We start from the raw sequence: 27,443 nt of genomic DNA on the forward strand, positions 1-27,443 counted from the left end.
CCCCTTCTCTCTCTCTCTCTCTCTCTCTCTCTCTCTCTCTCTTTCTCTCTGTTTTCCTGTCTACCTTAGGTATTAGCCTTTAATCCTGAATATTATGTTGGTTTAGCTCTCCTTGTGTAGTTATCACTATTACTCAATAAATAACTTCTATGGTTAAGTTGGTTGCTTCTCTCTCTCTTGCTGAACTTTACTCGTATGTGTTTTTAGCTTCCCCCATTCACTCTACAGCAATGCTTCTTTTACCTACTCTAAAGATCCCTGCAGCGCCCAAAATACTGTAGGGTTTGCTCATCGAGTAGTTTCAGAGTAACAGCCGTGTTAGTCTGTATCCGCAAAAAGAAGAACAGGAGTACTTGTGGCACCTTAGAGACTAACAAATTTATTAGAGCATAAGCTTTCGTGGACTACAGCCCACTTCTTCGGATGCATATAGAATGGAACATATAATGAGGAGATATATATACACACATACAGAGAGCATAAACAGGTGGGAGTTGTCTTACCAACTCTGAGAGGCCAATTAATTAAGAGAAAAGAAACTTTTGAAGTGATAATCAAGCTAGCCGAGTACAGACAGTGTGATAAGAAGTGTGAGAGTACTTACAAGGGGAGATAGAGTCAACGTTTGTAATGGCTCAGCCATTCCCAGTCCTTATTCAAACCGGAGTTGATTGTGTCTAGTTTGCATATCAATTCTAGCTCTGCAGTCTCTCTTTGGAGTCATCGAGTAGGTTACTGCCAGTACAATTGTGTTGGGGGAGTGGGGATAGGGATGTGCTGAATTTGGGACGCATAAGGGTAACAGCTTGAAAGTGCTGCTTGACCCAGTCCATGGAGCCCAGGGGCATATAAGGAGAGAGAGCTTGAAAGTGCTGCTTCCTCCAGCCCAGTGAGTCCAGAGACATATAAGGGGTCGGCTTGACAGTGCTGATTGACCCAGTCCACTCAGACTTGCTCTGTTAATGTAAGTGTGGGTGTTCATGCGGTTCTGGGGTGGGAGTAACCCAGCCTTAGGGACCCTAGGTCCTGCCAGATAGCTCCATTGGGAGGGGACTTGCAGAAGGGAGAAGTAGAGCTCCATATGTAAACACAAGTGACACAAGCAGTACATTGACAGGATTACAGAACCCCCTTCCCCAGAGGAGTAACCCGAATAAATGAGCATACCCCAAAGTAATGGGCACATCTGGTAACAATTGGCACCAACGGCCAAGGGACGGGGTGGATTTTCCATCTCTTGATGTTGTCCAATCAGGCCTGGGTGCCTTCTGGAAGACATGCTTTAGCCAAACACAAGTTATTGGACTCAGTACAAGAGTAACTGCAATTCTCTGGGCAGTGATTCCCAACTAGAGATCTGCAGCCTCCTGGATAGCCGTGAGCAGGTTTCAAGGGGATCTGCCCCAGGCGGCGGGACTCAGGGGAGGGAGCGCTACCTCCGCCCTTTTACTCACCTCAGCGGGCCACCCAGCCTGTGGGTCAGCACCAGCAACGCGTTTCACACCAAGTAAGTAAAACAAAAATAATATTCCGTTTTTTTTATTTTTATACCTCTGTGGCACAGGTGGGCCGAGGAGTTTTTATAGCATGTTGTGGGGGCCTCAGAAAGAAAAAAGTTGTGAACTCATGATATAGAGGAGGTCAGACTAGGTCAGGGGTTCTCAAAGTGGGGGTTCTGCAGCATGTCTTCGGCAAGTTTGCCTCCTCCTCTCGGGATCTGAGGGTCATTGGCAGTCCTGGGTCCCCTCCCTGGAATCAGAGGCGTGCAGCCGTCCCCACCCCTGCTTCACACTGAGTGGTCCTGGGCTGCCAGTCTAGGGCACCCTCAAGATACTATTAGTTTCCCTGGCAAAGGCTGAGGGCAGAGGCCTCACTGCTGTTAGCGCGCATGCTCCTGGTGTTCGTACACGCGCATTGGTGGCACAGTTGAGTGCGTTCCGAAGGCGATCTCGCCGTTCCTGTTCCGGGGGAGGAGTTAGCGGGCCCCGGAACCTGGATGGTCGGCGGCGAGTGGTCGGAGCCCCAGGGCAGAGGCCGCGCCATGCAGGTTGCGGGGCGGGGCTCTAGGAGCTGGGCCCGCTGCGTGGCGGTTAGGCGGCGGAGTCGGCCCGCTCGGGCATCCTCAGGTGGGTGCCTATAGTGGGGGCGGCCCGAAGGGGGTGGAGGAGCTAGGCCTAGGCGGGCTGCGCCCCCAGCCCGGCTCGGTCCTGTGGTAGGGAGACCCCATTTCCCGGCACCTTACCCGCCGCCCCCGACACATCCCCGGGCCTTGTCCTCCCAACGGCCCCCTGCTGTGCCCCCCGGGCCCTGCCACCCCCACGGCGCCCCGCCAATCCCCCCACGGCCCCCCGCCAATCCCTCCCGGGCCCTGCCACCCCCACGGCCCCCCGCCAATCCCTCCCGGGACCTGTCACCCCGCAACCCCCCCCCACGGCCCTGCCACCCCCACGGCCCCCCGCCAATCCCTCCCGGGACCTGTCACCCCGCAACCCCCCCCCACGGCCCTGCCACCCCCACGGCCCCCCGCTAACCACCCCCCCCGGGCCCTGCCACCCCCACGGCGCCCCGCCAATCCCTCCCCGGCCCTGCCACCCCCGCAACCCCCCCCCAGGCCCTGCCACCCCCCCCAGGCCCTGCCACCCCCACGGCGCCCCGCCAATCCCTCCCCGGCCCTGTCACCCCCGCTAACCACCCCCCCCACGGCCCTGCCACCCCCGCAACCCCCCCCCCAGGCCCTGCCACCCCACGGCCCCCCGCTAACCACCCCCCCGGGCCCTGCCACCCCCACGGCCCCCTGCTAACCACCCCCCCCGGGCCCTGCCACCCCCACGGCCCCACGCAAATCCCTCCCCGGCCCTGCCACCCCCGCAACCCCCCCCCCAGGCCCTGCCACCCCCGCAACCCCCCCCCAGGCCCTGCCACCCCACGGCCCCCCGCTAACCACCCCCCCGGGCCCTGCCACCCCCACGGCCCCCTGCTAACCACCCCCCCCGGGCCCTGCCACCCCCACGGCCCCACGCAAATCCCTCCCCGGCCCTGCCACCCCCGCAACCCCCCCCCCCCAGGCCCTGCCACCCCCACGGCCCCCCGCCAATCCCTCCCCGGCCCTGTCACCACCGCAACCCCCCCCAGGCCCTGCCACCCCCACGGCCCCCCGCCAATCCCTCCCCGGCCCTGTCACCCCCGCAACCCCCCCCCCAGGCCCTGCCACCCCCACGGCCCCCCGCCAATCCCTCCCCGGCCCTGTCACCCCCGCAACCCCCTCCCCGGCCCTGTCACCCCCGCAACCCCCCCCCAGGCCCTGCCACCTCCACGGCCCCCCGCCAATCCCTCCCGGGACCTGTCACCCCGCAACCCCCCCCCAGGCCCTGCCACCCCCACGGCCCCCCGCCAATCCCTCCCCGGCCCTGCCACCCCCGCAACCCCCCCCCCACGGCCCTGCCACCCCCACGGCCCCCCGCCAATCCCTCCCGGGACCTGTCACCCCGCAACCCCCCCCCAGGCCCTGCCACCCCCCCCAGGCCCTGCCACCCCCACGGCGCCCCGCCAATCCCTCCCCGGCCCTGTCACCCCCGCTAACCACCCCCCCCACGGCCCTGCCACCCCCGCAACCCCCCCCCCAGGCCCTGCCACCCCACGGCCCCCCGCTAACCACCCCCCCGGGCCCTGCCACCCCCACGGCCCCCTGCTAACCACCCCCCCCGGGCCCTGCCACCCCCACGGCCCCACGCAAATCCCTCCCCGGCCCTGCCACCCCCGCAACCCCCCCCCCAGGCCCTGCCACCCCCACGGCCCCCCGCCAATCCCTCCCCGGCCCTGTCACCACCGCAACCCCCCCCAGGCCCTGCCACCCCCACGGCCCCCCGCCAATCCCTCCCCGGCCCTGTCACCCCCGCAACCCCCTCCCCGGCCCTGTCACCCCCGCAACCCCCCCCCAGGCCCTGCCACCTCCACGGCCCCCCGCCAATCCCTCCACGGCCCTGTCACCCCCGCAACCCCCCCCCCAGGCTCTGCCACCCCCACGGCGCCCCGCCAATCCCTCCCGGGACCTGTCACCCTGCAAACCCCCCCCCAGGCCCTGCCACCCCCACGGCGCCCCGCCAATCCTTCCCGGGACCTGTCACCCTGCAACCCCCCCCCCAGGCCCTGCCACCCCCACGGTGCCCCGCCAACCCCTCCCAGGCCCCCTGCTAACCCACCCCCAGGCCCTGCCACCCCCTTGGCCCCCTGCTAATCCACCCCCAGGCCCTACCACCCCATAGCCCCCTGCTAACTCCTCCCCAGGCCCTGCTACCATCCTGGCCCCCTGCCAGCCCCCCCGGCCCTGGTCCCCTTTTTTCCCCTAGCCCACCCTGATCCTTTCAGTAACCAGACCCCAACATCTCCTTCTGGAAGTCTCAGCCCCTGTACCCAATTCCTCTGTCATCCCAAATTCCTAGCTCCCTCAACACCCCATCACACCAATTCCCCAACCCATCACTGTCAATTCTTAATGCCCTCTAGTGCCCCAAATTCTGTCATTCCCATTTCTGATCCTCTCTAGTATTCCATTACCTTGCACCCTGATTCTTAATTCCCTAAACCCCAGAATCCTGTTGCCCCATCCTTAATCCCTGCAACACCATCCCGATCTTTAAATAACACCCAAACTCCTTGTCTCACCAGTCCTTCTTTCTAACATTTCCAGACATCCTCAACACTCCCAAACCTTATCCCTGCCATGATCCAATTCCTAGTCCAGTTACACACTGTTTGCCCTTTCTGATCCCCTTCAACATCTTCTAACTCCCTGTAACCTCATTGCTAATCCCCTTAACTCCAACTCCGCCACATAGTAGCCCATTCCGAATCCTCAATTTGAATTCCCCCAACTATTGCATTAAACTTCTTCTTAACTGACTTTAGGCCCCTTAAATGTTGTTTTTGTCCTTGTTCATCAAGGGCTTATTTTTACATGTAAACAAACACATGATCAAACACAATTTGACACAGTGACAAGGACGGTCACATTAACCACAACCAGCTGCTAAAATAGTCAACTATAGGATTACCCATGAACGGTTAGCATAGTGTTAAATGCATCATGTCCTTCCTGTGCTTGAAAGGTCTGTCTAGATGATAAACTAACTCAATTTCAAAGACCATCTTCTTTCAATATAGTTGGAAATCCCCATTAATGGCTCTCTCCCGGTATCCCTTTTCACCCTGTCATGCACACATAGATGGCAGAGAGAGAGGACATGAATTGCTGGGGTAGTCGGGGAGTTGGATGAGACATAAAACTGAGATCCTGACTGCTTTTGATCATTAAAAGTCTAATTGCACTTGACTCAGTTCGGGGATGTTAATATTCCCATTCAAGCAATTACATTCTGCCTTCTGAGATTTCCTCATATCAACTGTGTGTCGTATTCTTCACTGTCTTTCTGAACAGTCATGTAGTGTTCTGCACTATCAAACAGCTGCTCTGCTCCAGCACAGAGGTTGTTGCACTTTGGGGGTGGATGAAATAATGCTTGGGGTGTCTGTACATTATTAATGTGCTGTATAGTGGTAAGAAGGATTATTTAATTTGATAGCACCCACAGGTTCCAATCCTGTTCAGGCGTCCACTGCAGTTAGTGCTGTACAAGCATAAAAAGAGACAATCCCTGCCCCAAAAAGCTTACAGGAGTCTTGGAAAAGATGATGTATAAATATAAGATTCTATTATTAGAGAGAGACTGTGGCCTAGTGGGTATAGCACTGAACTGTGAATCAGGAGACCTGGGTTCTATTCCCAGCCTCACTACTGAGCTGCTGGGAAACTGGGGGCAAATCATTTTCAGTTTCCCTTGGGGATAATGATATGGACCTCATCTGTAAACCTTTGAGATCTATGTATTATAAAAGCTACAGATAAGAGGAAAGTGGTGGTATTACTGTGGTATCGCTTCTCGGCTCTCCAAGCTCTGGTCAAGTGTAGGTAGTCTCTTGGTCTATCCAAGGCTGTGATCAAGTGTCTTGATGTTTTTGGTCTTTTGGTCTCGAGATGAAAACCTTGTCTTTGTTTCTGGGACCTTGAAGTGAAAAAATGTATTATTATTATTGTATTATTCTTTCAATAAAAGTTACATTCTCAAGTACAGTTAGTGTTTTGCCCCCAGAGATCTAATAATTCACAGGTAAAATGCCAAAGTTTTAAACCTATGTGCTAAATTTTAAGTCATTTCTAATTGCACTTCCCACAAGTTTCCTCTGCCGCCCATCATCACAGCTGCTATCTTGGCTAATGCCACATTGGAACTCTTGGCTTTTGGAAATTGCAACACAGTGATGCACGGTGGCAGTACGGCGCATGCTGCCCCTCCCATTGCTGCTGATCTAGGCATCAAGGTTTGATTTACGTATGACATACTTAGATATTACAGTGAGATGCCATAGAAAATCCTAAGACATATGATCAGTCCCTCTCATGGTAATAAAGAGCATAAACTGCCAGGCTGCCCCAGAAATAACTTTTTTTTTAAATCCCATAAATCTAGGATTTAAAATAATTTATTGATGGAATGTAGAATGTCTCATAAAAATGTCATTGCAGGGGACTGGACAGCTTAGGGAACTGATCCTGGGATACGGAAGATTTTCTTCTCTAGGTCGCTGGTTCATATCCAGTCCAAGTTGTTAGTGACCCAACATTGTTAGCATTTGAACGCTATTTGATGGCCTTCGTATGGGATGATTAGGTGGGTTTCAGACCATTTCCTAGTTGGTATTTTGCCCATATCGCAAAAACTACCACATCGCTTGATGTTATTTGTCCCTTTTGGAGATGATCTCAGAAGATAAGTCAGCAACTGCACAGACCTTTCGCTTCTATAAGGGCTTGTCTTTGCAGAAAAGTTCTTCTGGAATAAGGTAGGGTGTGAATTGAAAGCACATTTCTGCAGTAGTTCCTTCTTCATGTGGGCACTCTAGTTCTAGATTTTAAAATGAACTGTTTACAATGTACCTGTAGAGAGAAAAAAATCTGCCAACTCACTTGACAGCTGAGCTTTGTTCTCCCCATTTTTGTCCACAGAACTGGGCTTTGAAATTCACATGACAGACACTGGAAGGATTATGCACATTATCCGATAATAACTTTTCCCCAAACTGTAGTTTGACATCCACCCATTTTTATGTGCAAGTACGAGTGTGTTTTGGGGGAAAATATAGTTTGAAATGTTCTTTTTATCTAAGATTTGTAAAAAGAAGAAAACTCCTTGCCTATTCCAAAAAGCTCCTGCTTCTAACACTCTCCAAGTGTGTGCTGATTAAAGTGAAATTCATGTCTGAGGAGCAGTCATCAGGACACTATGGAGAGTTTGGGCCTGCAGGCAGTGACCCTTACTGATGGGACAACAGCCTACATTCAGCAGGCCATCAAAGGTAAGAGACCCTTTGAACTACTGAGCCTGACCTCTCTGATATGTTGAGTGATAGTGCAAAAATCACCCCTGTTGGCATCATACACATAATATTTGCTGTTTCCCTTGTTGACTTGGGCAAGGAGCTTGTGGTTGTCTGTTAGGTTTCACTGACTCGTATCGAAGAGGAAACATACCGCTGATCTGGAAAATAACAAACAGGAGCTAAGAGAACTACTGAAACATAAACAGAGGATAGGTTCAGAATACAGTGATTGGCTTTCTCTCTGCAGGTTAGTTATAGGCTGCAACTTCTGACTCCTGTTGGAGCCAAGCTAGGTGTTTTGTATGACTAAGGAGCATAGAATTTGGTTTACGCTAACACCTTTCTCACTGAAATGAGTAATGCGTTAAGTGTTGGTTAGTGAAGTAAAGCTGACACGAAATGCAACGTCTATTATTTTACTTTGGGAGTTATAAAATGCTGCCCTCATGCAGTCTCTAGGAACTTACACAAAATACACACTCCATGCAGTATTGGATGTCAAATTCATAGTCAAACCCATCCATTAGAAAGATGCTTTGTGTGTCCCACAATCTCTCCATCTTGGGCAAAAGCCTGAGGGAATAGATAGGCCTTGTGCTGTACTCTGAACGTCAGCAGGTGTGAACTGTATCCGACCAAGGGATAGGTAGTGAGAACCAGAGCAGAGTTCTCCACCTGGGACACCCAGCCCCAGGCATTCATTGCTAGACTGTTAGCAGGAGCACCCAGGCTCCGCTCAACTGTAGCAAGAGAGTGCAGGGAGGTAAGTGGGGCGTTCATTCAGTTTGATTTGCAGCATTAGAACCTATTTTATTAATGTACCTTGTTGGCCAGGACATTAGGATTATCCATGCTTTTTTCAGAAATAGCTGCAGGATGTGTGTCTTCTCCCAAGGAGCCACAAAGGATGGGTACAAGAGCCCTCCGCTTAATTCTCTGATGAAACATGGCATCTCTTTATAATATACATCATATCTGCTACTCTGCAATGTCAGCATTGGGTTTGAATCAGACCTTTGGCCCAGAGATAAAGGTGCTGGCCCAGATGTACGCCCAGGCACCTCAATGATTATTGCAGAAAACCTTCTCTTCTCTAAAGCTATGAATAACTGTGTTTTTTAGTTAGAGCAGGCACTCCTGGATTCTCTTCCACTGATCTGCTGTGTGACCCCAAGCAAGTTTCCTATCTTCCTGTCGCTCAGTTCTCCCATCTGTAAAATGGGGATGATAATACCTCGCCCACTGGTATGTTCTGAAGCTTAACTAATTGAAATCCTCACATGAGAAGAGCTGAATGAATCCAAAGTACGATTATTTTCATTATTGCTCACGTCCTCTGACAGGCTTCCAAGGGAGGTAGTGGAATCCCCATCACTAGGTTTTAAAGAACAGATTGGACAAAGTCTGTCAGGGGTGGTTTAGGTTTACTTGGTCCTGCCTCAGCGCAGGGGGCTGGACTAAATGTCTTCTCGGGGTCACTTCCAACCCTACATTTCTATGATTGCATAATTTCCCTACTTATTTGAATGAGAGCAGTTTATTTGAAAGAATTAATATACCACCCAGCATTTCTACATTCCTGGGGAATGACTTCTGGCAGAACATAACATTTCCTTATAGAGAAAAATTTCCTTAGTGATCCTTTGATCAGTAGGAGAAGGCAGCCCCAGTTCACATAGTCCTCCATTTCTGATTTTTCCTTCATTATTTCCAGTTTTAATATGCTGCCTGGAGAACCTCATTCTGTATTTTAACTGGTCAACAAGTGTGTAGGTAGAACACAATTGATTTCTGCTTTGATCAAATCTATAATCTAAAAACCTTATTATAAAGAAGTAAACAAATAAGTATTATGTAACAGCAGGCATACATTTCTTGGTCTGAATATATAATGGACTCCTACTGGGTATGTCATTTCCACATACTTTTATAGTTCTGTTGACAATGAACCTTCTTAAATGCAGATAGGCTTAGTTCTTGTGGCAGTTTCTCTCCCTGGTCATATACTGGTGCCTGGCAATAGTCAGAAATTATTGATTGATTTAAGGTGGTTTGAGGTTCGAACCAGATACAACCCCCACCTCCCTGTTTTTTTTTTAAATGCTAGAGTAATAGCTCCAAACTCTATCTCTTACTGTTGTGGTACTGCAGTGTTCTGAGTGATTTTCATAGGGACTGTGTCTACATCTGTGTTTGGAGTGCTCATGAGCTAGGAGCTGTACGATCCTGACTGGGCCCTGCTTCTGGGCCCTACCTACTTTCGCCTACTAATACCAACTAATACTAATAGCAACTTTCTAAGGAGTTGCCCCAGTTCTGGTGGAAGATTAAGAACATTTAGTAGCTCCATGTCATCTGTATAAATATCCCAGGCATCCAGGTGTACATCTGGAGGCCCTGAGGTACATTTTAGAAAGTCAAGGGGGCCCTGACCTTTCTGCTGTCTGGTAACTTTGCACTGAGTCAAGGTCATTGATGTAGTTTCATTTCTCCTATCTGAAAACATAAAAATGAGTTGTAGGAGTATTGAAGCAGGGATTGAAAATTACACTGATCAGAGATCTGGCATTTGCTCTTTAGACCTGTTATACAGAGGGAGTAAGGAAAGCTTTAAGGTCAGAAATTTCACAATTCACAAACCAAAATTGTGAGAAAGGAATGTTCCATCGCATGGATGTGTGTCATCCTATGCATACAATACATGCTTATAGCTCTTGTAAATCTGGCAAGTCATGTTCTTCTGATTACCATCTTGCTTTCTTTTTCACTTGGATTCACCAAGTTTCTTTCTTTATTAGATTTATATAAATCCTAAAAAGGGGGTGCTTATCCATATACTCCAGACACCTTTGACATAACTTAAAAATACATAGGTTAGCAGTCCCTAGCTTGAGATCCCCTGGGGCTCTAGACCCAAATGCTTTGCACCCTTTGAAAGTAGCATGGGCTTCCATAGGTTACTAAAATGTCACAACTGGAAATGTATTTCAGAAGCAAGATGGTAATCCTAATTATACGATTGTAAGGTTCATTTCTCACAACCTGCCAAGGCTAGAGGCAATTAGTGCTTCAGGACCTGTAAAGTTTTACAAGAATTGGTTCTTGAGCAAGAGAAGAAAAATAAGCATTCAGTCCCTCATTTATGCCATTAAGAGGCCCCATCGATTGCTGGTTTAAGCCCTAATGGTATTTGCTAGAGCATTTTTGTTCCATTTACTTCTCTTTGTTTACATGGCAAAGAGAGCTGGCAAAAGAATCCTGTACCCTGTACATAAATGATGGTTGACATTGCCTTAGACTGTTTCCTCCATTCAGACAACATAGGAAAGAAAGGTTTAATCTTCTCTATGGTATTCATAAGTGTACCCATTACTATGGTTCTGAATGCAAATAGGGATTGATAAAATAATGGCCTCATTTGGTGACTGTGATCCCATGAGATTATTTCCCTTTAGGAGAAATAGCAAAGGGTTATGAACAGAGGGGAACAGTCCTGTGTGCTGGAAGGTTTATCAGTACTGCAGTCAGTGATGATGGTTTTCTTTTCACACTGTTGCAGGAGAGAAGCTGCTTGAAGGGCAAGTGATTGAGCTTGAGGATGGGACGACAGCTTACATCCATCAAGTGACAGTCCAGAAAGGTGAGGAGGATGAGTTGAACTTGGGTAACATTTGGAATGTATCCCTACTTTGCTAGAGGGACGTTACTAGTGTGACTCAAAGCTGACCTCCTTGACAGTTAGATCCCATCTCTAAATTCTAGCCTCAAGGAGTCCATCTGTGTGTGATTTATCCCCCCTACCTATTGTTTTAGTGCTGAATGAAAATATAGATGTTTTTTCTGTAATATGTGACTTCCTGTGAAATGTGCAGTAAACTCATCCGAGGCCAAATTTGCTGCTGATGTAAACAGATGCAGGTTAAAATAGTGTTGACCTGTCCTCTGTATCACAGTGTGTATCTGTCTGATCACAAACCTGATAAGTTCAGTTCACTGTGAGTCTTTATATATAGTCTCTGTCACGGAGTGTGGGGGAGTCAGGGCCCTGAACCCCCCACTTCCCGTGATTCACCGTGACTCAGCCAGCCAGTAAAACAGCAGGTTTATTAGACGACAGGAACACAGTCTAAAACAGAGCGTGTAGGTACAGAAAACAGGACCTCTCAGTCAGGTCCATCTTGGGGGGTGGGGAGCCCAGACCCAGGTTCTGGGCCTCCCCCCATCTCCCCAGCCAGCTCCAAACTGAGACTCCCTCCAGCCCCTCCTCTGGCCTTTTGTCTCTTTGTTCTCCAACACCTTCAGTTGGCACCTTGCAGGGGAGGGGGCCCAGGTCATTAGTTGCCAGGAGACAGGGTGTCAGCCATTCTCTGTGCAGACAGCCCTCTAGGGCTCTGCAACAATCACACACCCTTATCCCACTACCTAGATACTTAAGAAATGCATAGGGGAAACTGAGGCACCAACACAGTATTCAGAGAAAGCATTAAGAACATTCCCACTTCATCACAGCCTCTGTGTCCATGTGGTGTAAAAACAACATTAGGGCACTATACGTTTATCCGTGAACAGTCAGACATGAACTCTTTGTAAACTATTAGCTATATTAGACTCTGGAATAGTCTCCCAAGAAAAGTGATAGAAGCCCCATAGCTTGGGTCATCAATAGATATGTTTTCCTCTTGGATTTGAAATGAGATGGTGTTAACACAGCTGAGAGGGGAAGGGAATTTGTTTCACATGATAGGAGCTACAGAGGATAAGAACCTTGCACCAACCATGACAAGGTGTTGTAAAGGAACAGAGAGAAGTTAGCTTCTAAATAAATAAAGGGAATTAGAGACAGAGGATGGGTTTATGACTGGAGTGTGATTCAGGATACTGGGGCTCTATTATCTGACCTAAAACTTGTTGTATGACCTTGGGCAAGTCAGTTAATCATTGTGTGCCTCGGTTCCCCATCTCTAAAATGGGGATAGTTTCATTTCCCCATCTCACAGGGATTTGGGGAGAATAAATTAACTAATGATTGAGAAGCTCATTTCCTGCAGTGATGAGTGCTGTAGAAAAGCCAGGAAAGTAGAGGGCAGCTCAGGTAAGTCCATGGTAGGTTTTAAAAATGAGCAGGACATTCTTGAACTGAGCTTTATATGTGCTCTGCTGTATGGGGAATTGAGCAAATTGACTCTGAGCTCTAGACATGAAATTCCTCACTCTGGTATCTATGGGTTGTGTTGATTTACAGAGTCTATAGCTTTTGAAGATGGGCAGCAAGTGGTGTTGGAAGATGGCAGCATGGCTTATATACACAACACACCTAAAGGTAATTATTAATTTTTCCATCCTCTCCCAGGGTCAAGCATCTAATGGATTAAACAGAATATTGCGGGTTCCTAAGAATGTAGCTCGGGTGATGTAAAGTGTAGGAAATCCAGATGTGACTGTACTAGGGTGACCAGATAGCAAGTGTGAAAAATCAGAACAGGAGGTGGGGGGTAATTGGCAACTATATATATAAAAAAAGGCCCCAAATATCAGGACAGTCCCTATAAAATCGGGACATTTGGTCACCCTAGACCGTACCATCAACAGTAACACAATGTGAAAGCCACATTCTGGCCCATGTTGCTACTAATAAAAATCTATCAGGTTCACTTGGATTAACCTTCAACCAAGGATTCTTAAAACTTTCCCTGCTAACTCTGCATGTTTTTTGTAAATGGAGGTTATTGGCTCTGTCGTCATCTCTAGCTCTGATGTGGGTTATGGCCCAGCAGAAAGAGAAGGGCGCAGAACTGGCTCAAGACTCTTACCTTCTAGCAGAGCTTGCAACACGGGGAATTATTGTTGATACATGAAATAAAAAAGGTCATTCTTACTATTGTGAATGGATAAATATTAATAGCAGCATCCTGATAATGGGTACTGATGGGGTGGTAATGTGCCTTTTAAGAGTGCTTGCTTCTCCTATACAGAATAATTACACACACAAAAATTAAGTTAAAAGAACATTAAATTTGAAAAGTCAAGCTCCCAAAGGTTAGGGAATGCCAGGATTACGTTTTCCTGTGTCAATAGGTACATAGCAATTGCTAATAAGCACTCATAGGCTTGACTACAGCGTTTGATTTCTGTGGTCCCCTCCAGAGGGTTATGATGCCAATGCTCTGGAAGAGGTCCAGCTGGAGGATGGCTCCACTGCCTACATACATCGTCCTGTTGTCATGCCAGCTGGCAGCACCATCCTGGCCGTGCAGGCAGAAACAGGGCTGGAGGAATTGGCTGGGGAGGAGGAAGATGATGCCTTTGATGCTGATACCATTAATACTCTCAAGCAGTATGCCAGCAAGGTAAGGATGCAGCACTCCTTTTACGGTCTCGCATTATGGCTGATTGGCAGGTGGGAAGGAGCTGATTCCCAGACCAGATCAGGACAGGGGGTTAAGTAACCACAACTGCCTGGCACTTCTGTATACCAGCTTCTCAGTGAAAGTGCGGACTTTTAGAAGAGAAATTACACAGTACTCTTGTGGGAATGTAGCTAATGATGTTAAGATGGGTGTTTAACGGTCCCATAATACTGTTAATGAACATTTAAAGACTCCCATTAGTATTGTGGAATACCGTTCCCCACCCTCTCTGTTAGCTGACACATGCAGGGAGGTACCTAGCTAGAGGTGTGGTGCTGCTCCTGGGTTTCCACTGTGCGTTGGGCTATTTACATATAATTGGCTGCAAATACAGCACCGACCAATGAAAAGCCAGATCAGGAAAAAGCTGGGTTTAGGATGTTACAGGATGTGTTAACCAAGGTCCCAAAGCATGAAATCATAGCAACTGGGTGATTTTAACGCAAGGGATTGAAGTAGCAATGATGGGTCAGACAAAGTTATAGGCAAGTGTGGCAGGGATTTGGACATGAACCAAAATGGTGAATGATTAGTAGAAATTTGCAGCGTGAACAACCTGGTGGTAGGTGGAACAATGTTTTCTCATGAAGAAATTCATAAAGTGACCTGAAACTCCCCAGATGGTACTACAGAAACCAGATAGATCACCTCTGCATGTCAAGAATGTTTTGCAGCTCGTTGACAGATAGACGTGTGTGCAGGGGAGCAGGTGTGGGCAGTGATCATAACTTTTGTATCGCTAAATTGAAGATCAAGGTAAAGAGGATGGTGCAGGTTAAAAAAAGACCCAAACACAAAAAATGCCTTTTAGCTTGAACTGAAGAGCAGGTTCAGTGTTCTGATGGAGTGAACTGAAGAAAACTCAGACTGATACTCTGTGAAAACATCAGTGTGTGCTATCTAGAAAGTGCAAAGAGTTCTAATAACGAAATATGAAGGGGAAGAATGTATTTGCAATGCTACTTGGGCAGCAGTGGAAAAGAGAAGTGCAAAGCAAAATTTGAATCACGAGACGTGAATAGACAAGCAAGTGGCAAGAAGACTACAGAGCACTAGATGGAGAGGTAAAAAGGAGTGCTAAGAAGAAATAAAAGGGCAAATTGATAGAAAATGTCAAGAGTCTGAAGATGCCAACCTCATATAAGACAATAAATCAAACAACTAACAGGGAACTTGAGCAATATTGGAAACCCTATTAAAAATGCAAACGGAAAGACTCTTAACACAGAATAACAAAGAAAAAGATAGGCAGAACGCTTTCTGGCTGTTTTAAATAGACTGAAGACCTACCACTAAAGTTCATTATTGATGTAGTGTCTATACAATGGAAAAGGTTAGAAAAGCCATCAGTAAACTCAAAAATGGGAAAGCATTACTGGAGAGATGCTTAAAGCAAATGATGAAACAGTCCTCCAGGATCTCTTTGTGTTTTTTAATAGAAGATGGAATGGAAAAAAAGAACCCAACTCATGGAAGAGAGGCTCATTGTAATATTGCCAAAGAAGGATGACATTACCAACTGCCATAACTGGAGAGGGATCACATTGCTTTCAGTGACTGGGAAAATCATGTGCAAGATTGTCCTGGAACTTGCTGAGAACAAATGGACCTTCAATTCAGAGAGGAACGAGCAGGATTTAGTCCGTTGTTGTTATGTGCAGACCGTATTGTTCTCAGATAGAGTGGCAAGCACCTTTTGTGATTAAAAAATGTTGATTTCAAGAAGGTTTTTGTCAACTGACACAGAAACCATCTTTAATATATTATGGAATATCAGCAACAGAATAATCACAGCTCTATGTGATAATGCCAAATGTGCAGTCAGAGATGGGGACACCATCAGCCAATGGTTTGCAGAGACAACTGGAGTAAGGCAAGGGTGTGTTATGTCCCCATTATTGTTTGCACTGGTCATGGTATCATGAAGAAAGTGACCGCAGAAGGCAACCGAGGAATTTTATGGACAAATGATAAAGCACAATTGGATGACCTAATTTTTGCTGATGACACTGTTTTGCTTAGCTCAACAAATTGCTTAATGGAAGAAATGACCCAGCTTTTGGCAGACAGAGTGAAACAAGTTGGTTTGTTCATCAACAGGAGTGGGGGGGGGGGAGAGAAATTGCTATCAATATCCTAAAAATAACCTTTAGAGTAGATGAAGAAACACTAGAAAAAGTCAGTCATTTTATCTGTGTAGGGTCTGAGACGTGCAGTGATGGTGACATGCTGGATTTCAAGCAACAAATATCAAAAGCAGCACACAACCTTCAAAAACTTTGGATAAAGATTTGGAAAAATATCATGATAGGCACTGATACACCAGTATGAATTTTTAACACTGGCATCATGTCTGTCGTCCTTTATGGAGTTGGGTCATGGAAATCTACAACAGAAATTGATACGAAATTGATTCCAAAATATAAATGCCATCAGATTCCATTGGGAAGAGTTTCTTAGAACATCAGAAATTCGAAGTAGAGCAACCCAACCTAAAGCATCGCATCTGGTAAGAAAAAGATGGACTTAGAGAAACATTACACAGAACAATCGAGAAAGAAGCCTGAACGGACTAGCACAAGACTAGGAGAGTCCACCAGTTTTCTATTTATGGATCTGAGGATGTGGGAGGATAAAGAAAAGAAATGCAGTTGCGGAAGGAGCAATGAAATGCAGTGATCTCTATACAACCTGGATTTTGTTTCATTGCTTTTGTTCTTTTCCTCTAGCCACTTGTATGTAATTTCATTCTGTCTTATCTAAATTCCCCTTATAGTTTCAATTGGATACAATATCCTTCTTCACTTCTTGGCTGAAAATGTTGTGAGATGTTGCTGTGTGCTGTTAAACAACTGCCATCCTCTAAACTAGAAGTGGCTGCATTATAGTGGCAGATGAAATGTATAGTTATAAAGCATATGTGATTCTTCTGGATGGAAAGTGTTAGAGAAGTGTAAGATACTGCGAGAATATGTTTCTAGGACCTATGAACCTGCTTTATATTCCTGATGAGCTGCAAATTTCACCAGCAGCTTAAAGGAGCTCACAGACTCTCCAAGTCCCAGCCTTTGTTTCTGTGGTAAAATACCGCACTCATAAGCGGGCATTTAAGTTCACTGTTAATTTTTCTCTCTCCCTTCCACAAACTGTAGACTTTCTTGTTTTAATTACATCAGGTGATTGTCTGAGCAATACACACTCTTAATGTTTGCCAATAGAAGTAATCAATGATACATGTTTCTCTTCATAAAGGGATTGTTGGTTAATATGACCGACGTAGCACACCAAGATCTTTAATATGGCCATGAGACTCGTAACATTGCTAAGTCCCAAATGTGTCTGCTTGATCCAAGTGGTTGTGGAGATTACCAGTCCCAGCATGCAGTGCTCCATCTTAATTTGTGTGGCCTTAATATGAAGTATTGAGGGCAGGGACCTGTAGTCTTCATACAGTCCACCTTTATATTAAAGATGTGAACAGCTGCAGTGAACTCCATTTTATTTTTGGGAATGGTTTTCAGCAGGGCTGGCTCTAACTTTTCTGCTGCCCCAAGCAGCAATAAAAAGCGCCGCCCCGCCGAGCCCCCCCCCCCCCCCCCCCCCAAGCGCCGCCGGAACCCCTGAGCGCCACACCCCGCACCGAGCACCATGCCGCCGGAACCCCTCCCTGAGCGCCGCGCCCCACACTGCCGGAGCACACCCCCCCGCAGAATGTCGCGCCGCCACCCCAAGATTGGCTGCCCCTTACCAGGTGCCGCCCCAAGCATGTGCTTGGTTGCCTGGTGCCTGGAGCCAGCCCTGGTCTTCAGGCTCCCAGCAATTTACCAAGGCAACCTTCAGGTAGGCAAAGATTGGCTCCTCTATTGCAGACTGTGCCAATGTGACAAGATATTCCATCACCAGTAACAGCAGCTGTGGTATCTAAAAAATAGCAGCCCGGGTGCACTCCGCTGGTGTGAATGTCTCATCGCTTGGTTATGGCTCATCCGTTCTGTGCTCTGCAAACGGGCATGAGCAAATGGTACGGTCTCTCCGCTTGCAGGTCTCTGAGGAGGAAGAGAGAGTGAATAGCAGCAGCCACTTGAAGAATGAGGTTTCTAACAATGCCCCTTCCCAGGTTTGTACTTGTCAGTGAGATGTTCCTTTGAATCAGCTCAGGCTAACTTGCCAGCCCACCACTTCTCAGGTGTGGGTTGGAGAGGGAGCCGTAAGTGTTCCTTGTTTGACTTCACCAGCTACATGGCTAATCTTTTTTCTAGTATGGCTATTTTTGTTGATATCACCTCCTTATAGAGCTGTTTTCTTCTGGGCTTTTTCAACATCTGAATGTTGTGGGTCATACATCTTACAGACTTGCAGTTTCATCCTAAAAATGTACTAGCCCAGGCACAAAATCTACTTGTCCACCCTGGGCGATGAGGGCGCTGGGAGAGTTAAAGATATTCAATCCCCTTGTCAGTAAATGGCTTATGATGGGCAAAGAGGCCAGTAGAATTTTTCAAGGCTTAAAATTAGGATTACAAACCTGACATCCTTATTCAGTTTGAGATATGGTAGATAATCATCTGAGTAATCCTTAGCTCTTCTGTAGCACCTTTCATCAGAGATTTTCAAAGCGCTTTGCAAACTCTGGTGTAAGGCTGGTAAATATTGTGAGCCATATTTTACATATGAGTAAACTGAGGCACAGCGCAGTGAAGTGACCTGCCGAAGATCACCCAGTGAGCTGGGAAGTGGAGCCCAGAAATCATGACTCCTGCTCCCCTTGACTCCCCTGTGTATGCGCCACTGTACATTTGTATGCACCTAAGACGTATTTTCCAGTGGGATCACTGTAGAAGATGAGGGTGCAGGGGTAAATTCATGTTGGCCTTGCAGGGTCTCTTGTGGTGGTTCTTTAGGCTTAGCCTCGCTGTGCTTCTTGGCAGGATCTGCGGGAAGAGGAGATGCGCAGCAGCGGAAAGGGGCAGCAGGTTGGTGACAGAGCCTTCCGTTGTGGTTACAAAGGTTGCGGTCGCCTCTACACCACCGCTCACCATTTAAAGGTAAGCCAGCTGATGCACTGACACCAAAAGCTCCAGCCAGAGGACCATCCCTTGCTATAATAGCAGCTCACCGTGCTCCCATGCAGGGGATTGAGAGACTCAAACTTGGCTCCATGAGGGAAAAGGCCAGGATTCCTGGAGCATGGCACTCTGCAGTGACTTTCTATGGCCATTTTGGGAGGTGCATCCAACCGTGAAGAGCCAGAGGGATGGGGCTTGTCACCTGGAGGAAAGCTGGTGTCTTGAGAATATGCACGTGAGAAGAGATGAGGAACCTTGAGGGGTTTAGAGGAAGGGGGACTTAATCCTGACAGTTGACTCTCGTATCTTTGGTTGCTAGCTGCAGTGTTTTCAAAGCAGAGCTGATGGCAGGCAGTGTGTCCTTTGCAGCAATGAGAGGGATCTAAATCCTATCTAAGCATTAGAAACACTTGTTGTCCCGCTATCCAGCGTGTAGCTTGAAGTAGAACACAGCAACTGTATAAGGTCTTATCTGCGCTAGGATAAAAGATCTTTTATTGGACCAACTTCTCTTGGTGGGATGTACAAGCTTTTGAGCAACACAGAGGTCTTCAGGCCTGGGCAAGGAAGCAGAGTGTTGGACTAAATACAAGCTTGCTCAGATTGTTAAGAAGAAGGGGTAATGCATGTTGGATGCAGTCACTTGAAATGAAATTACCTCACCTACCTTGTCTCTCTCATATTCTGGGACCAACATGGCTACAACAATACTGCAAACAATGTAGCGTCAAAAGTGTATTGTAAAAACGTGCTAACTCGGGAGTTGTATTTTTACCACGAGTTAGTTGGTTGAAGTGAACCCTAGCAGGAAGCCTAGGATTCACCCCAGCTGGCTAACGTATCTTAAAACCCAATTTATTCTGTTACCTAGGGGTTTAAAATGTCTTCACTAATCCTAGCCTAGACCAGGCCTAACAGCACACAGCTGCTACATGGCAGCTTAGCACAGGAAGTGAACAGGAACCCCATGTCTGACTGATGTGAGGATGGGTGGGTTGGAATGTAGGTCGCAAAGCAGCTGGAGAGTCCCAAGTGTGCTCCTTTCCCCAGATCTCCACATGCTGCTGCCTCATCTAGTCTTGGCTTCATGTTCTGTCCCTTCTCCCTCTCCAGGTGCACGAGCGAGCTCACACGGGCGATCGGCCATACAGGTGTGACTTCCCGAGCTGTGGGAAAGCATTTGCTACAGGTAATGGTTGTAGATCATGTGCCGAAAAACTCTGTCCTGTGCACATGAATCTCACTCCTGAAGCTGCCAGTTCTGTTGTTCCGAGGAAGCTCAGTTTTTAAGGCCTCATTCCTAAGACACTCTTTCTCTCCCCTTCCTCCCCATTGTAAACTGCTTGGAACTCAGTTTATCTAACTTGGAAGGGTGAAGGACTAAATGGCCCCTGCTGGGATTTGAAACTGTGTTTCCAGGCAGTCCAGGTGTTCCATCCCTTGACCTTCCAGGACACGGGACAGAGCTTTGACAATCCATGGAGTGAGACATTGTCCATATATTCCCATGCTACGTGCAGCAGATTGCAACACGAATTTCCTGTGACCTCTTCCCTTGCAGGGCACGGGCTGAAGAGCCACGTGAGAACGCACACTGGTGAGAAGCCGTACAAGTGCCCCGAGGACATGTGCAGCAAAGCCTTCAAAACCTCGGGGGACCTGCAGAAACACATACGCACACACACAGGTGGGCTGCACTGCCACGTAGCAAGAGGTCTGAGCTCAGTCCTCCTCAGTCTGAAGGTCTTGATGACAAGGAAGCACGTGTCCATCTTGATTATTGTTCATTAGGTGTGTTATGATAGTCTCCAGGAGCTCCCGTCCTGAACCAGGACCCCATTGTGCAAGGCGCTGTACAAACACAGAAAGACGGTCCCTGCCCCAGATTGCTTACAAATTAAGTACAAGACGAGAGACAGCAGGTGGATATAGACAGACGGGCATACAAGGAAACAATGAGACAATACTGTCTAAGCCAGTGGTTTTCAACCTTTTTTCATTTGCATTTGCAAAAAGTTTCAAATGGAGGCATGGACCCCTTTGGAAATTTTAGACATAGGCTGCAGACCCCAGGTTGAAAACCACTGGTCTAAACAGACGGGACAGACACAGGTCATGGAAAGAAGACACAAGCAGTGTGAACAATGTGACACTAACAAACAGCGTGTCAGTTCAATTATTTTGTTGTTGTTCTGATTTGCGTTGCTATATGCTTACATGCTGGATGAAACTTCCGTATCCTTAGATCCTTCCCAGCAGTGCTGCATTGGTGTCAAACTGAGACAGACAAAAGCACCATGAACCTCAGCTTTGCAGTCTGAGGCATGATAACAAAAAACAGTGGAAGGTGCTTGAAGCATTAGCTTGTTTCCTACAGAACATGTCTGCAATTGGCAACCTCATCAGGGAGAACTGAATTGACCATGGAGACTTTGCTTCCCTCCTATGCTTAGAAGGAGTCCCCAACTGTGCTGTCTTCTTAGCCCTAAACTCACCTAGTAGAAAGAGAGCTTTTCGGGGGATAGACGTTGTCAAGCATCGGGTTGGGGGGAATATGAAGAAGACATGTCAAAAGCATGAAGCCATTGTGTATGCCTTGCGTGCAGCCCATCCTTTCTGCTTATTCTTGTGCACAGTGCAACTTGGATTCGCCGAATGCCCTAAAGCCTTGGAATTGAGGGACTCTTCAGTGTAACAGACATGGTGGCGGGGATGTGCTTGATCTCTGTTTCAAACTTCGGGGCGTTGTAGGGAGCGAAGGTCAGTCTGACTGGCAGAAGCCATACCCTGCCTTTCTTCTTTTTGTTGATGAAGGTGAGCGTCCCTTCAAATGCCCGTTTGAAGGCTGTGGCCGCTCGTTCACCACCTCCAACATCCGTAAGGTCCACATCCGGACACACACAGGGGAGCGGCCATACATGTGCCCCGAGCCCAACTGCGGGAGAGGCTTCACGAGCGCCACCAACTACAAGAACCACATGAGAATTCACACAGGTAAACTGGGGGAGAGGGTATAATTCCCCCTGTAGGAAAGACAACTGAGTCCATAGCCAAGTGACAACATTGCCTGTACCTGGCTGTCCAGTTCCATAGATTTCTATCACCTGGCCAGATTTTCCCTTTCCAGATTTTGAGGGTAGGTAAGGCAGTGAAGGTCATAGGATTCGCTTTATTGGGCCAGTTTATTGTTCCATCAACTCCAGTATCCTGCTTCCTGCTGTGTTGATCAGAGAAAGGCAAAACAATCCTCTGTGATGGACCTGCACGGTTGTACTGCAGGCGAAAAGCTCCCTTCCTGACACTGACCTTCTGTCACTTTTTATGCCCGGAAGCATGGTAGCTGATCGCCCTTACCTTTTTAAACTCTAGTAGTTAACTGCTGCGGGGCTGGGGTTCTGTAGCCCACTTCTCCCCTGTAAAATAGACCAATAAAATGCTCCATAAAGGTAGCAAAGGCTCTACAGATCCGTGCGTCTATGAGAGAGACACACCAGGCCATGCAGAGTGGAGGGAGATCTGCCTGGAAAGTGCTTCACAGAGCCCAGGACTGGGAGGCAGAACTAATGGAGTCTGTTCTTGGCTCTGCCATTGACTCACGGGGTGACCTTAGCCAAATCCTCTGGCTTCTCTGTGCCTTGGTTTCCCATATGAAATGGGGTGAATCCCTACGCCGCCCCTTGGCAGGGTGAGGATGAATGTAATGCTTGTGCCAGCTGCAACGTTGACAGCGTGCCTAGTGCTGTTGTGGCCCCACCCCGTTGCGTGACCACCTCTCTCCCTGTCCTAGGCGAGAAGCCGTATATGTGCACTGTGCCGGGCTGCGGGAAACGCTTCACTGAGTACTCCAGTCTGTACAAACACCACGTGGTCCACACCCACTGCAAGCCCTACACCTGCAACAACTGCGGGAAGACCTACCGCCAGACCTCCACGCTGGCCATGCACAAGCGCAGCGCCCACGGAGAGCTGGAGGCCACAGAGGAGAGCGAGCAGGCTCTCTACGAGCAGCAGCAGCTGGAAGGTGCAGGCCACGTCCTCCTGCAGCCCCGGCAGGGCTCGGATTAGACAGTGCAACAAAGGGAGAGACTGAGCCCCCCCAGCCTGGGCCTGCAGCCCCTCCCTTCACTCACCCCCAGTTCTATGGGGGGAGGGAGACTGAGCCCCCCCCAGCTGGGCCTCCAGCCCCTCCACTCGCTCACACCCAGCTCTGCAGGAAGGAGCCCCCATCCTAGACCCGCAGCCATTCAGACGAAGCCCCACCTTCCAGACCCATCTTGTGCCATTGTCATTATGATCCCATGCTCTTATCTGTTGCGCTGTCCTATCCTGTCAGAGAGCAGGTAGATCCCAGGGTCATAGAGATAGTGCCACATCCAGATGCTGCCCTTCTCACTGGCACTTCCTTTCTCTTTTGCCCAGCTGCCGCGGCTGCAGAGCGGGGCCCCCCGCTGAAGCGCCAGCAGATTGCTTTCCTTTCAGAGGAGGAGGAGGAGGAGGATGGCATACCTACCCAGGTTTCACTTATCTCTCAGGATGGAACACAGCAGGTACAGAGACCAGGGAGAATTCAGGGTGCAGCTAACAGAGCTGGTCACTGCCTCTAACAGCCACATGTTCTTCATCCTCCTGGACAGCTGTCGGGTCCTTTCCTTTACCGTTAGGTAGACATGGTCAGTCACTCGCGTCAGGGTGTGCGATATGGGCCAGGCTTCATCTTAGCTTTGAGTTTAGGGTTGATTTTTGTCTGAGTGCTGTGTGCTGAAAGATGCTGGAGAGCAGTGGGCTGTAACCATCAATCTGGTGCAGTCTGGGCAGAACCAGTTCAAGCTTCCTCCACGCCTCCCTGCCCTCATGCATCAGTTTTGACATGGAGGGCAAAGGAGGTTTCAGTTTCCTTGACCTCTGCTGAGAGTGCCGCTAAGAAAGTGCTTTTTGTCCTGTGGGAGCTGCCTGAGGCTCACCAAACACATTTGCCATTGGCCACTGAGCGTTCATCTGGTGGTAGCAGCTTTCAGTTTCTGTTGGCGTTGGCTGGATTTGGCTTGTATTTTGCTTGCTATTTAAATTACATCCCTGTAACCACTGGCCATGCCCCCTTGCTGATCAAACGCAGCCTTCTGCAGCAGGGCTTGCGGGCTAAATGTGGAAGCCTGTTTCTGCAGCACAGGACTCAGGAAGTAGCTGCTGAGAATAGCTCCTCAATTTGCTTACATAAGAACATAACATAAGAAAGGCCGTACCGGGTCAGACCAAAGGTACATCTAGCCCAGTATCCTGTCTATCGACAGTGGCCAATGCCAGGTGCCCCAGAGGGAGTGAACCTAACAGGCAATGATCAAGTGATCTCTCTCCTGCCATCAATCTCCATCCTCTGACAGACAGAGGCTAGGGACACCATTCCATACCCGTCCTGGCTAATAGCCATTAATGGACTTAACCACCATGAATTTATCCAGTTCTCTTTTAAACTCTGTTATAGTCCTAGTCTTCACAACCTCCTCAGGTAAGGAGTTCCACAAGTTGACTGTGCGCTGCGTGAAGAAGAACTTCCTTTTATTTGTTTTAAACCTGCTGCCTATTAATTTCATTTGATGACCCCTAGTTCTTGAATTATGGGAATAAGTAAATAACTTTTTCCTTATCCACTTTCTCAACATCACTCATGATTTTATATACCTCTATCATATCCCCCCTTAGTCTCCTCTTTTCCAAGCTGAAGAGTCCTAGCCTCTTTAATCTCTCCTCATATGGGACCTGTTCCAAACCCTTAATCATTTTAGTTGCCCTTTTCTGAACCTTTTCTAGTGCCAGTATATCTTTTTTGAGATGAGGAGACCACATCTGTACGCAGTATTCGAGATGAGGGCGTACCATCGATTTATATAAGGGCAATAATATATTCTCAGTCTCATACCTTACGAGGCTGACACAGAAAATTAACTAACTGCCCCTCATGAGCATGGCAGAAGATGCTTAAAGTGCGAAGGAGATGAGGTCAAATGATGAGAGCTGGGGACTGGGAGAAGGACTCCTGGGTTCTAGTTCAGATTCTGCCACTGACTATATGTCACCTTGGGCAAGTCACTTTACCTCTCTATGCGTTGGGTCATGCATCTGTAACATGGAGTCATGGTCCTTCCCTTCTTCATGGGAGTTGTGCTGCCAAGCTCAGGAATTGCTTAAGGTCTTGCATGGGAAGCATTGGAGAAAAGCAAAGTGGGATAAAGAAGAGGGGCAGACAGAGGGGCAGCTGGTTCCCCCACAGTATCCTCTTTGTCCAGCAGGACAGCCCCCTTGGAAACCCACCTGGGTGCAAGTTGTGCCCTGTTAACCCTTCAGTGGCTGTCCATTTTTTTTCTCGTCACAGGTTAATCTGTCCCACGAGGACTTACAGGCACTGGGCAGTGCCATCAGTATGGTAACGCAAAGTGGCACCATCACAATGCCACAGGAAGACCTTGCGGCTTCAAGCACACACACCGTCACCATGGTCAGTGCGGATGGGACTGAGACGCAGCCGGTACGGGCTTCTTTCTGCTTACTCACTCAGGACTGTTCTGGGCATGAAGAGGCCTTTTGGGCATGTAATTTTATTTGGTTGTCTGTTTTCCAGGTTACGATAGTCACCGCTGGGGCAGTGATGTCTGAAGCGTCAGCCATCGCATCCCTCCATCACCAGCAAGTGGCATTGCTCGCAACTGCCTGTGGCACTCATATTGCAGTGCAGGTACCATGTGACACCCTGTCCAGGGCTGAGCTTTGCTCCTGTGCAATCACTCTGCTCAGATTCCCTCCCCACTTGCATCTATTTGAGACCTGCTCAAGGTGCTTGCTTCAGCACCTGGATTTCATGGCGGCCTCTCTGTCCCTCTCCTCAGTGTTCTTTCCTTTTAACTCCCAGCTGTTTTCTGTGTCCACCTGTGAACTCAGCTCCCACCTGCCTTGTCCTGGTACCTTTCCTTGTAATATTTCAGTAACATCTATTGTTGTTTGTTATCTGCCTTCCCCCATCACCCATGATCTTCCCCCTTTCGAGGTACTGATAGTGCCTGCCTCACTCACAGCAGTCTCCTGAACACACAGCGCTCCATTACGCCCCACTGCACCCCCTTTTTCTGTCTTTCTCCTACTCTGCACCCATTGCCCACCGATTGTATTCCTCTCACCTATATATGTTTGTCCTTTCCCAGCACCCGTATTCCTTCCCCTTTGCTTTGCCCCAGCACTTGGTATTCCTCTACCCTCTGCACCCATGTTCCCCACTCCTCCTCTTCTACCTCACCCCAGCCCTCTTGCATCTCTGCCCCTGGGCTGTCCTGGTAAAATACAGATTAACTCAGTCTGCGCGTTTGGGAGAATGATACCATTCGTTCATGTGTCTCCTCTTGTAGCTGGAAGAGCAGCAGAGCCTGGAGGAAGCCATCAGCATGGCAACAGCAGCAATTCAGCGGGAGTCTGTAACGCTCAATGCGGCCGTGTCTGAGAACGGGTGCTGAAGCACTGCGCAACCTGTGGACAGGGAGGCTTGAGTGGAGCAGGGATGGCAATCAAATTGCCCCTTGTGTTCGGTTGGGGGTTTCAGGATCTGAAACAGCCCCCCCAGCTGCTGCACAGAAGACAAACTGTAATGCCTGGTACAACCCGTGAATGCAGAAGGGGGTCCCTGATAACTGTTACGTGCATCCAGCTTGTGTGTAGGCAGGCAGCGAGAGCAGATACAGGAGCTCTCTGGGCTGCCAGAGTGACCCTGTTTAAAGGGCTCTCCTATCACTTACAGCGACATCTTTCTAAGAAATCTGGCTGGAGGCTTCAAAGCTTTCCTGGTTCCCGGGCAGTCACTCTGCTGCCATCCAGGACTATCCTGCTTATTTTCCAGGGACACTAACGTCCCCTGGGTCCGGAGCAGGGCGGAAGCTCTTGTGTTCCTTTGTGGCCAAGAATTGGAATCCCAAGGCAAGATGATCTGCTACACCCTGCATGGAACTGCAGAGACCATAGCTTCAGGGCACCACCGGGAGTCAGCGATCATTTTGGCGAGGCAGTTCCTGCCCTCTCTCACTAGGTGCTCCAGGGATGAACACAGATGGGCTGACATCCACCTCCCCCGGAAACACAAACACAAGTGGCACGTAAGCAGCATATGCACAGAAGCAATAAAGACACATCAAAGCAACCCCAGGCTGTCCTGGTCTCGGTGTTTTGGACGACGATCACTTCTTGACGCTGGAAGTCAGAGATTATCACCGGCACAAGCTGAGGGCAGCAGGATCCACATTAGCCTGGATGTGACAGCACTTCTCCCTTTCTCCTTACCCCCCTCCCTTTTGACTCAACAGCCAAATTAATTTCCAGACTCAGCTGCTGTGGGGAGCGTAGAGCACTCCACGTGGGCAGGCCAGCACTTCTCGGGGCACAAGCTAGAGTTAGATGTAAATAGTGAGTTTAAATAAAACTAATTAAAGTTGTTTTTTTAAATATCCTTTCCTCTTTCTCTTTCAATCCCTGCAGCCCGTTGGGGGGGGAAAAGAGGGGGGTT

General features: G+C 48.7%; 2 protein-coding genes across 4 annotated transcripts in view; both read left to right on the forward strand.

Moving 5' to 3' along the window:
• The first annotated feature begins 2,000 nt into the window (after positions 1-2,000).
• On the forward strand, positions 2,001-27,386 carry ZNF76 (zinc finger protein 76). 3 transcript variants are annotated; one of them, XM_054025538.1, is made up of 16 exons: positions 2,002-2,126; positions 6,581-6,725; positions 7,222-7,410; positions 10,994-11,074; positions 12,677-12,754; positions 13,579-13,781; positions 17,884-17,958; positions 18,770-18,886; positions 20,021-20,096; positions 20,469-20,594; positions 21,722-21,901; positions 22,695-22,928; positions 23,327-23,454; positions 25,275-25,427; positions 25,521-25,634; positions 26,299-27,386. In XM_054025538.1, exons 3-16 carry the CDS (start codon positions 7,338-7,340, stop codon positions 26,401-26,403), a joined length of 1,743 nt encoding a protein of 580 aa, XP_053881513.1. In that variant the 5' UTR covers positions 2,002-2,126; positions 6,581-6,725; positions 7,222-7,337; the 3' UTR covers positions 26,404-27,386. The 3 variants fall into 3 exon arrangements, with proteins under 3 accessions (XP_053881514.1, XP_053881513.1, XP_053881512.1); XM_054025537.1 differs by lacking the exon at positions 6,581-6,725; XM_054025539.1 differs by lacking the exons at positions 6,581-6,725; positions 17,884-17,958 and having other exon boundaries at positions 2,001-2,126.
• DEF6 (DEF6 guanine nucleotide exchange factor) overlaps positions 27,255-27,443 on the forward strand; it is a 34,937-nt gene continuing 34,748 nt past the window's right edge. The window contains exon 1 of the mRNA XM_054025535.1: positions 27,255-27,343. The gene's annotated coding sequence lies outside the window, so the exon portion shown is untranslated. The remainder of the gene's footprint in view (positions 27,344-27,443) is intronic.

The sequence above is a fragment of the Malaclemys terrapin genome, chromosome 4, assembly GCF_027887155.1.
Source record: "Malaclemys terrapin pileata isolate rMalTer1 chromosome 4, rMalTer1.hap1, whole genome shotgun sequence".
NCBI lineage: Eukaryota > Metazoa > Chordata > Testudines > Emydidae > Malaclemys > Malaclemys terrapin.

Excerpts from the sequence above, each read along its gene's own strand:
- ZNF76 (XM_054025538.1), top strand. The coding sequence starts at position 7,338 with ATGGAGAGTTTGGGCCTGCAGGCAGTGACCCTTACTGATGGGACAACA. Across the intron at positions 7,411-10,993 it reads CATTCAGCAGGCCATCAAAG|GAGAGAAGCTGCTTGAAGGG; the intron begins GTAAGAGACCCT and ends ACACTGTTGCAG. Across the intron at positions 13,782-17,883 it reads TCAAGCAGTATGCCAGCAAG|GTCTCTGAGGAGGAAGAGAG; the intron begins GTAAGGATGCAG and ends CTCCGCTTGCAG.